Source organism: Equus asinus, chromosome 13, assembly GCF_041296235.1.
Source record: "Equus asinus isolate D_3611 breed Donkey chromosome 13, EquAss-T2T_v2, whole genome shotgun sequence".
Lineage (NCBI taxonomy): Eukaryota > Metazoa > Chordata > Mammalia > Perissodactyla > Equidae > Equus > Equus asinus.
The window spans coordinates 3620934-3632166 of record NC_091802.1 but is presented as its reverse complement, the minus strand read 5'-3'; the positions used below and the strand labels follow the sequence as shown (position 1 = coordinate 3632166).

The 11233-nt window shown below is 45.4% G+C and overlaps 1 protein-coding gene across 4 annotated transcripts in view; it reads left to right on the top strand.

Annotated features, from left to right (window-relative positions):
* The first annotated feature begins 5719 nt into the window (after nt 1–5719).
* ULK2 (unc-51 like autophagy activating kinase 2) overlaps nt 5720–11233 on the top strand; it is an 87194-nt gene continuing 81680 nt past the window's right edge. For 3 of the 4 annotated variants that reach the window (XM_070482296.1, XM_044746171.2, XM_044746170.2), the window contains exons 1-3: nt 5728–5955; nt 7051–7143; nt 8269–8310. In XM_070482296.1, the coding sequence (XP_070338397.1) occupies nt 5866–5955; nt 7051–7143; nt 8269–8310 (225 nt within the window). In that variant the 5' untranslated portion in view covers nt 5728–5865. Of the gene's footprint in view, nt 5956–7050; nt 7144–8268; nt 8311–11233 lie in introns of all 4 variants that reach the window. The other variant, XM_070482297.1, reaches the window with a different exon arrangement.

The following is an 11233-nucleotide window of genomic DNA, read 5'->3' as shown; positions in this document are numbered from 1 at the left end:
CCAGATGTTTTACTCCAGAGATTTCTGCAGGGGTTGCTAAGGCTTGGTCAAGCCTGCATCACAGTCCTCCCTCTGCCAATCTTGCTTCCACCCCCTCCTGTCACCGGTGTTAATCCCCAATAATCATTTTGCACCCCAACCCCAGGTCAGCATCTGTTTCTGGAGAAAGCAACCTGGGACAGTGTTTTCTCATTTCAGCAGGTATGTGTTTTACAAGAGGGAGCGAAAATCTAGATTGCAATAACACATTTACATTCATCTTACTCTTTTATGAAATGCTAGTAAATCCATCATGGCTAAAAATGTTCTATTATTTTTAAACCGTGTAGTAGATTCTGCAAATCTTATACTGATTCTTGCACAATATGGAAAGATGCTTCTTGCTCTTCTTATGTTATCATGGGATCAGAAAATTCCTAGGCTGAAGTTTATTACTAATATCATTTCAGAAGCTTATTTATGATTCAGAAGATTTGTAGTGGGGCCGGCCCCATGGCCGAGCGGTTAAGTTCACGGGCTCCACTTCGGCGGCCCAGGGTTTCGCTGGTTCGGATCCTGGGCACAGACATGGCACCCACTCATCAAGCCGTGCTGAGGTGGTGTCCCACATGCCACAACTAGAAGCACCCACCACTAGGATATACAACTAAGTACTGAGGGGGCTTTGGGGAGAAGGAGACGGGGGAAAAAAATTGGCAACAGACGTTAGCTCAGGTGCCAACCTTAAAAAAAAGAAAAAGAAAAAGATTTGTAGTTATGATATTTCTTAAAAACTGTAAGAAATATATGCAAACCTTGTTGTCTCTTCATTTCATGAGCTTATTTGCATGTCTTATTATAAATTCATGCATGTATAAATATCAAAGCTCTGGGCACTGACTGTTCACAACAGTGTCAAAGCATCGGCTATATAATCAAAGAAGGAACAATAGGACCAAAATAGGAGCAAGAGCGATGATGTGATTTGAAGATACTAATAAACTGGTGATTCTCCTAAATCTCAGAATGCCTTCCCGCCCAGGAGATGGGGCTGGGAGCGCTTCTCAAATTTGCTTTCATAGCAGGCCCTCTTATCGTCACAACAGCCTACAGCTTTTGGCTGGTAAACTAAGTTTATATTAGTAGTTAATTTTATCTCTCATTACAGTTACTAAGATACAATTCACTAACTAGTACTGAAACATTTCGAGAGTTTATCCACAGGCGTGTTTACACACACGCACACAGAGTAATAGGACAAATTAAGAACAAAGAAAGTGAATCAGATTGGCAAATTTGAATGATTTCAGAAGCAAACTGAAAATCCTCCTTGCCCCCATTCCTGAAAAAAGCCTAAATGTGACCCACGGTAAACACCTTCCAGGTTGCCTCTCTGGCCCCTTGTCTCTGGGAACATCCTCCTCCCTCCCTCTGGCACCCACAGGCTTGCGAAGGGAGTAGCCCTGGTCATATGATATGCCTCCCTCAACTCCTGTCCCCAGCTTTAATTCTTTTTTTTTTTTTTGAGGAAGATTAGCCCTGAGCTAACATCTGCTGTCAATCCTCCTCTTTTTGCTGAGGAAGACTGGCCCTGAGCTAACATCCATGCCCATCTTCCTCTACTTTATACGTGGGACACCTACCACAGCATGGTGTGCCAAGTGGTGCCATGTCCGCACCCGGGATCCGAACTGGTGAACCCCAGGCCGCCGAAGTGGAACTTGCAAACTTAACTGCTGTGTCTCCCGCCCGCCCCGTCCCCAGGTTTAGATGCTTGTTCAGTGCACCTTGCCTAAACTGGACCAATCATAATCCCTTCCTTAAGAATCTGGGTTTGAGACTGGTGGCCACTGGTGCTTATGCCCTTTTGCCATGTCCTTCTGCCACGTGCAACGAGAGCTGAAGTGAAAGAATGAAGCGGGCGCACCGAGGGAAAGCAGTCTTCTTTGAGTCCCTGGTTTTACTGTATGAAAACTAATAAACAGAAACCTCATTTAAAACGGAGTTGGGAGGCCAGAAAGGGGAGCTCTCAGGCCTTACATGATGTCAGAGCCCAACAGTTAGAAGAAAGACTTCCTCTTCCTGCCCAAGCTCAGCCAGTGAGAGACTGTCACAACTCAGCCAGGGAAAAGCCCCTGTGCTTGGAACTCTTAATTCTTCCCATGGACTCTTTGTTTATGACAGCCCTCCCTACTTTCTCTTCCCCTCTGTGAAACAGTTTCTCCCCTTCTTGTTGCTCAGAACTTGCATGTGGCTTGCCATGGTCGCGGGTCCCAAATTGCAATTTTTTTTGTGAGGAAGATTGGCCCTGAACTGACATCTTTTGCCAATATTTCTCCTTTCTTCTCTTTTCTCCCCAAAGCCCCAGTACATAGTTGTATCTCCTAGTTGTAGGTCTTCTGGATCTTCTATGTGGGACGCCCCCACGGCATGGCTTCATGTGGTGTGTAGGTCCGCGCCCAAGATTTGAAGTGGCAAACCCTGGCTGCCGAAGTGGACAGCGCAAAGTGGCTGGCTCCCCAAATTGCAATCCTTTGTTGATGAATGAATCCATTTTTGTTGGAGAAATAACTGGCTATTTGTTTAAGGTGAACAACCGGTAGGTAATTTGCTTTTGAGGCCCTATCTGGGAACACTGAGAGGCACACCTGTATCTTTAACTACATTCCTCTTTTATTTTTTACTTTACCACATTTGGCATTTGTTATTTGCTGTGGACATACTCCTAACTGAACATTATTCCCTTAGCAAAGCTCTCACCTCTTTTTTTTTGTTTTTTGCTTGAGGAAGATTGGCCCTGCTAACATCTGTACCAATCTTCTGCCATTTTGTATGTGGGTCACCACCACAGCACAGCTTGAAGAGTAGTGTAGGTCTGTGCCCGGGATCTGAACCCGTGAACCTGGGCTGCCAAAGTGGAGTGTGCTGAGCTACCACTACACCACCAGACTGGCCCCAGCCCACCACTTCTTTTCAATAATGAGCCTCAAGGTCAGAAATCCTTATGTGTAGAAGCTGCATAGTTTATTTTTAGAGCAATAATGTGTTCATGGGGCCCATGCTTGGCCTGTGCATACAGGATGTGATGTAGGTCTGAGTTAAGGGCCTCCGGTGGCTTCTTTAAAAACATCTCCATAATCTCTTAGTGTGTGGATGTAATTTTTTTTTCAACATCTCATAATTTTATTTGTCAATTATACCTCAACAAAGTTGAAATTTGAAAAAAAACATAGGGAGAATGTCCACCTTTGCTTTTTTTAAAAAATTAATTTGAATGACATTAAATATAAACAGCTCAAAATTATATATTAATTATTAGCTTCAGTGCTTAGAGGATGTGACCTTGTGAACAGGGCCAAGTTATGAATTACGTCTCATGACAAAAGCTCTGTACAATGTGCGTTGGCTCAGCCGACAAAGGGGTACACTCATCCCGTCTGGATGGTGATGACATCAAGCAGGAAGGTCCGAGTGCTGCTTCCAGGGGGCACTGAGGCCCAAGGAGGCACCCCAAGTGGACACACCCGAAGCCAGCAGCTTTGCTGCCTCTGGGCAGCCTGGGAGGGCTCCCCCTCTGCTCCCTGGGGTGTTGGCTGCTGCCAGGTACTGTGTAGGAAAGGTTGCCCGACCCAGTCCTGGCGTGTGAGCCCCTCTTCCTCACTTCCCTGCTCTCCAAAAGTTTTATACTCTGTTTCTGCAGAGAAAGTTTATAGGAAATGAATTCTCCAGATGTCTGTTAGATAAACCTCCCTTACGCTGGCGTAGACGGTCCATCCCTAGAACTGAAAGCTTGGATTCTGTTCGCAGAAGAACCGCCTGGGCAGTGGACAGAGGAGGCTAGGGGGAAAGCTCCGCGGCACCGGTCTCGGGTGGGGAAGCGTTGCCTGAGGCCAGCTGTGATCTCACTTTGTTACCTAAGAGACATTTAAATAGCGCCTTGTACACAAGCCAGGCGCTGTTCTAAGCTCTTTCCACATTTAACTCATTTAATCCTAACAACCTGATGAGGTAGTTAATGTTACTATCTTCATTTTACAGATGAGGGAACTGAGGCCCAGGAGGTGCGTTAACTTGTTCAGGGTCCTATAGCCGGTAAGATACATATTCCCGAAAAGCTATTTTTTAGTGAATTTTGGGACATTGAACCCTATATCTTATTTAAATACTCATATTTACAGATATACTATAGAGAACCTTTCAAAGGGGTAGGGAATCATCTACAAATAAACTTCGGTGTGTACGTGCAACCTTGCTTCATTTGCTCTGAACTTTGAACGCTCTAGATTTTCAGCGTCTAACACCAACCTGGGCCAGATTTTGAAGCAGGGAGAGAATTACGTAGGTGCGCACGGTAGTGGGAGCAGAGATCCAAGAGGCCTTACGCTTTGAAGGTTTGAGGAAGGGGAAGAGCTCCCCTCAGAATTGCGGGGCTGATTGCCTCAAGATGGGAGATTCTTTGGGCTCCCGTCTGGCCGTCAGAGGCCGGTTTGAAGGGATGGGCCTGGGTGGGAAACGCAATTCCGGAGGTGAGAGAGAACCTCAGGGCACATATGCTAAACAATTGAGCGCCCAGAACAGTCTGGGGCCCGAGTCTTCTATGACATTTTCAAGCTTATTGTTTATAAAATGGTTTCGTGGGACATTTCCTTGAGGGAAAGTTGACAGATGAGCTCCTGTTAGTTGGACTGTAATAATCAGGTAGGAAAGCAAGCTCCCTTAAGCCATTCAAGGTAAGCTTGCGGGCAAACCAGCAGGACACCAGCAGGCTGGGAAGCAGGGGTTCTCATCAAAGTCTGGAAACGTATGCAATACTGAGACTGCAGGCATAAGAATTTCTCTGGGAAGAGGGTTCTGCGCTGTCACAGAAGCTGAGGGACACGAAGCGGTGCAGGATCCCTGCCCTACACCATCTCATCAGAGACCCTGAGCAGTCCACGCAGAAGGGTCGGGGAAGAGCGGCAGTTTGGCAGCATGACTTCTGGTTTTAGAGGACGCGAGAAAGGCCGGGCTCTAGGAGATGCTCCTTTGCCCTCACCAGATCCCTGGGGTCTACACAGCACAAGGGACGTCCCCGTCCGCCCTGCAGCAAGAGTTCAAGACCCGCTTCTTCAAAGCCCACCTCCCAGCAGGCCCACCCCGGGGCGTGGCAGGCTAGAATCTGCTCCCAGGCCCGGCGCGGAGGCCGCAGCGGCTAACTAGCTGTGGCCACCGCGCCTCGCACCCTCCTTCTCTGCCTCGGGGAGTGACGGGACTCGCCCCGGCGGCGGCCGCCTTGCCCAGAGGGGCGCGTGCACTCGTTTTTCCGGCGGAGGGAGCGCGGCTCGCTGCGCGCTGCGTCCTACAAGAAGCGCTGACGTAGCGGAGGGCCGGCAGTCGGCGCGGGAGCGGCCGGCGCTCGTTGCATCGGGTCCCGCTCTGGTGTCGCGGTAGCGCGGGCCGGACGGCCGTGCTGGCCCCAGGGCGGTGGTCGCCGTCGCAGCGGCGCCCTCAGCGGAGAGGGCCGAAGCGGCCGGCCGAGCTGGGGATGGGGAGGGCCGGGTCCCGCACCTCTGCCGGGCGCGCGTGCGGCTCCGAGCGCGCACAGTGACGGCGACGGCGCCCCTGGCCCGGCAGCGCCGAGGCCGCTTCGCCAGGGAGCCCGCGGCCGGCGGCGGCCGGGCCATGAAGAGCGGGCGAGGCCCGGCCAGGCCTCGCTGACCCCGGCCCCGCGCGGCGGCCTCCCCCGTTTCTGCTCCGGCCTCTCGGCATGAGCGTCCGCCCGGGCCCGGGGCCGCGGCTGCCCCAGTCTGGCGGCCCGCGGGGGCGCTGCGGGCCGGCGGGCCCGCGGTGCTGATCCCGGCCCGCTGCGCTGCCCCCTCGCCCGCTGTGTGCCCCGGGGGCGCGGCCATGGAGGTGGTGGGCGACTTCGAGTACAGCAAGAGGGACCTCGTGGGACACGGGGCCTTCGCCGTGGTCTTCCGGGGGCGGCACCGCCAGGTGAGCCGCCGGCCGGGGCGCGGCCCCCGGGCTGGGCCTGAGGCGCGGCGCCGAGGCCCGCCATTGTGCGCGCCGGCCGGGGCGCGGGCTCTTTCGGTCGGGCGGGGTGGTTGTGCGGCCGGAGCCGCCCCTCCTGCCGGCGCCTGGGACCCGGAGCGCCCTGAGGGCTTCGTCCCCTGGCCTGCCCGGGGAGCCCGGCCTCCCAAACGTGCCCCGCGTGCGAGAGGGCTGCCCGGCGCCCTGCACGGCCCGGGGCTCGGGCGTGGACGGACCTGGGGTGTCGCCTTCGAGGTCGATAACTGCAGACCCAGCGGAAAACGGGCTGGTTTCCCGTGAGCCCGCGGCGTTCTCGAACCCGGGGGTGTCGCGTTTCCCAGCGCTGGTCCTCCACCTGCCCCCCCGGGGCTGAGGCGGGCGGCCTCCGAGGGGAGGAGATGGTTGGACGCTCCCTTTTTCAGTTCAGATAAACGCGAAAGCAGGTTCGGCATTTTTGTTTTTTCTTTTTTAAGCTTTTGCTCTTTCGCAAGTAGGGTCACACGAGGTTTTAGAATCTGAAGAATTTGGAGAGGCACCTCGGGAGTGGAACTGATCCTAACGGGGGTGGCAGGTCTGGTGGCTGCCAAGGGGCATGTTAAAAGTGGGCTGGCTTTGTTGCTTCTCAGAGTAATAAATGCTACTTAGTTTTCATCTATTATGAAAATAGGTTAAAACTCAAGAAAACGGTAGTTAAAACTCGGTTTAATCCTGCCAAGCTGTCAGATGTGTTTTCGGTTAACCGTACCATCTTCCAGCTTCTCCACATTTCTCCGTAACTGTTAAATGGTTGGAAATTGTTCTTTTTTCTCTCAACGCTGGTTACTATGTGGTCTTCATATGTATCATTTTTGGTGGCTGTCTTGTAGGACGTTAGCTTGTTAATCATCGTAATTTATGAAATCATTTTCCTGTTGTTGGAGATTCAGGTTCTTTAACGTTTTTTTTTCTCAGTGCTGTACATGAATTTGCTGAAAACATCGTTATGTTTATAGGTTTTTTTTCCCGTTGAGTTATTTCTGTGGAATAATTTTCAGGAGTAACACTGTTTTTTCTTTTCAGAAAACTGATTGGGAGGTAGCTATTAAAAGTATTAATAAAAAGAACTTGTCAAAATCACAACTACTACTTGGGAAGGAAATTAAAATCTTAAAGGTATGTTTACTTAGGTGATATTTCGTACCAGGTTAAAACTTACTGTAAGTTAAATGAATGCATGATGACATTCTTTACAATTTTGGTATTTGGAGCCAAGTTTGAGAGTTTTCACCTGTTGCTCATTTTTGCACGCTCTGTTTTTTGAAACATTGAGTACTCAGAAGATATTTTTAAAAAACAGAAGTTTGTGGCTCTTGGTCAGTGGTTGGACAGAGTCTGTGGAAACTGATTTTAGCTTTTCATAATTTCTTTTCTTCTTTCCCGGAGTTGTGTTGTTTGAGAAGAGGCAGGCCCCTGTTGTATGTTACTTACCTCTTCTGTTGATGCCTTTCGTGTTACGTGTGCTCTGGGACGGAGAGCACTTGGGGCCTTTTTTCCTTATAAACTGAAGAAAGTTATTTTCCTTGGAAGTGGTCTTTTGAGATCACGCACTAGCACTGTTATCAAGTAAGATGTTTTGAGGAAAAAAAGCGTCCTGTGGTCAAATAAGTGTGGAAAATCCTGTTTTCTAAGGACCTAGAGAGTCACAAAGTGTTTAGCCCATTAAAGAAAGTCTGAAAAATTACTCAATGAAGAAACTAGTTTAGGTTTATTTAACCCAGTGTTTCCCAAACTAATATGAACATGGAACCCTCATCTAACACCAGCTTTCATCAAAACTACTATCTGTGGGCAGCGCTTTGGTAAGAATTAGCTCTTTGAGCTAAGAATTATACTTTGTTTTCTTTCAGGCAAATAATGTGCTTTTTAAACCACTTTGGAGTTTAATGCCTCTGTTGTTGTTAGAAATTGTGTATTGTATTGAAAAGACCAGCAGAAAGCCTATGGTTATACTAACTATGACATTTATTTTGTAAACAAGAGTACTCGCCTTGTTAAGAGTCTGAAAAATGGTGGCGAAAAAATATTTAGGCCCCAAGTAAAGTTTAATCAGGCACATTTCTTCTTATTCTTTAGTAGATTGAATTGTCCTAATCTTGTATCAAGGTGTACTAAACTAGAAATAGAATATGTGTATATATATGTGTATGTATGCTTAAATTAATTTTTATTTGCATATTGAAATATATTAAAGTTATCAGAATATATACAAATGTTTTGAATTCTCAATTTTCTTAACAGGAACTGCAGCACGAAAATATTGTAGCTCTCTATGATGTTCAGGTACCTTATTTTGCATTTAAAACAATTGTATGTCTGTTAATAAAAAAAGGTTTTTTTCTGTTTCATTCAAATTAAATGAATCTTACTGGAAATAGAAAATTGCCTTATTGTCGAAAGATATGTCACTTGAGTTACATGTTTATTAAGAAATTGTTTAAAATAGCATAGAACAATAGGATAAAATAAATAATGTGCTGCCTGAGTAAACTTATTAAGTCTTAATATACTGTAGGAGTAGTGTTGTTTTAGGTCAAGTAGAGGAATATTGATACCAGATCTAGCATTTCTGTGATAAATATAGAAAGGACTATTCTGGGCTATTAAAAAATTAGGTAGAGCTTTGTTCTTATTGCAAAAGCAACATTTGCTAATTGTAGAGATATTAGAAAATAAACTAAGAACAAGGAAACTCTGCATGTTCATCACCCAGGTATGTCTGTGGTTTTGCCCTTGGATACAGTAGAGTTGCATTTTATCTGGAGGTGGGAATGCTGAGTTCTGAAGTTATCTTCTAAGGCAGCATTTCTGTATAGTCAAAATTACCTTTGAAAATTCTTTTAAAAAGCCCAACTTTGGAGAAAGTTACCATTTTTGGGTGGAGCACCAGAGCAAGTAGTTGGCTCATATTTAGGGGCCATACTGTGCTTAGAAAAACTTCCTTTAAGCCCTAGACTCACACTTGGCCAGTGTGGTACTCACCCTGTGAGAGCCCCGGGCTCCGAGGGCTCCGAGATCTACCGAGAGACAGCAGGTGCCGCGTTTCCCTCCACTCACACCGAGGCACGCCGGGGTGCATGGTCTACACGACTTCCTTCTTTTGTTTTGCTTAATCTGGACAGTTGAATGCCAGTAAAGTCAATGGATGTGTTATGTGATTCTGCTGATGTATTTCTAGCTAGAATCTTTTCTGTTTACACTTGGCATTACTCAGATTCATTCGTTTTGTAAGGTTTTGAGTGGCTGGTATGTGCCAGGCATTGTTCTGAGTGCTAGGAATAAAGCAGTGAGTAAAACAAAGTTCTTGCTCTCAGTGTGCTTAATTTTAGTGGGGTGAGACAAGATGAACTGTTCCATGTGTACTTTTTAATATAGTCATTTTTCATGTAGTCATATCACACCAAAGTGTTTAACTACACCCATGTTATAAGACGTTTAGATTTTTACCATTATAGAAAAATGCCTTGACGATAATATATACTTTCTGAATATGTCTGATTATTTCTTTTAAGTTCAATTTCTAGAATTGGAATTACCAGGGCAAATAGCATGCACAATTTTAAAGTTTTTGATTGTAGCATGTGATTATTCTCTAAAAAAATTGCAATTTAAAGTCCATGCACAGAATATGTGAGAGCTGCAGGTGTGTTTTATACCTGTTTAAATAGGTGTAACTTGTTCCTTCATTTGAGAAATTCAAAGCAGCATAGAAAGAAAGGGGAAAAAAAGTTTAAAGTAAATACTAAACACATCTCACAGTCTCTAGTTGAAATGTGTGAATTCTCCTCAGAGTTATTTGTGGAGTTTGTCTTAGTCTCTATAGATAGAGGGCACCAAGTGGTACCAGTCAGTGCCTGGTACAAAAATTGTTAAATAATATTAACACTTAATTTCCCATTTTTTGAGAGGTACAGAAAACCCTGTCAATTGCAGAGTAGGTTTTGCTTTCTGAGTAGAGAGTATACTTAGATTTTGTCTATCACAATGAAAAATATTAAGTACTAGCTTTGGTTGTAGAATGAGATATTGTTAGGGAGAACATGTACTCTTGAGCATTTGGCTATCAAGTAAATGGTCTTGATCTAATATTTTAGATTTGCTTCCTTGAAGGGGTACAGTGTGTTTGTAGAGGCCAGTACAGTAATTTTATCAACTTGAAATGAACATAGTTTTTACTGGCCATCAATTTTGGAGATCCATCTAAAGTTTATGGACACACTTTTATAAATTGAGGCCTTTTGACATTGTTTATAAGCATCAGGTTTCAGTTTAGAGGACACTTAAAAAGAAAAACACGTTTTCCCTAATTACAAAAGTAATATATGTCCGTAGTTAAAGTAATCAAACATTGTCAAAATGAAGTAATTCAAAAAGAAATGGCAATTCCTAGAGATAACCACTCTTGTATTTTTTTTAGAGTTTTCTAAATACATATATGAATTTATAGTCATTTATACTTGGGTTTTTAAGTTTTTCATTGTGAGAGACTTATTAATAGTGTTTTTACAGAAACACAACTTGTTTTACTAAACTTAATGTATCTTGGATAACTTTTCATATTAAGTATAATACTGTAGGGCTAAATGATAATTTATTTACTTGAAACCTGGTTGTGGCCATTTGAGTTGTTTATTTTTCCCTATTAGAAACAGTGCACAGAGAAAGTTTTGTACATACATCTTTGCTTATTTGTATGAGTGTGCCTGTAGAATAAATTCCTTGACTTGGAATTACTTGGTCAAAGAATTTACCATGTTGCCTTCCAAAAGATTGTACCAATTTATTTTGACCAATAATGACCTGTGGGTTTTTCTTTTCTTTTTTTTTTTTTTACCATCTCATGTGAGGAAAATATCGTAATTAAATTAATTAATCAATTAATTTTTGGTGAAGAAGATTGGTCGTGAGCTAACGTCTATGCCAATCTTCCTCTTTTTGCTTGAGGAAGATTTTTGCTGAGCTAACATCTGTGCCAGTCTTCCTCTATTTTTTATGTGGGATGCCACCACAGCATGGCTTGATGAGTGTGGTTTGACGAGCGGTGCTAGGTGTGCGCCAGGGATCCGAACCCACGAACCCTGGGCCTCTGAAGTGGAGCATGTGAACTTAAGCACTATGCCACCTGGCCGGCCCCCTAACCCGGAAGCTTTTGGAAGCCTGTCTGTTTGGATTTTTAGGGAGGCTTCTTTATACAGTTATGCAGTAT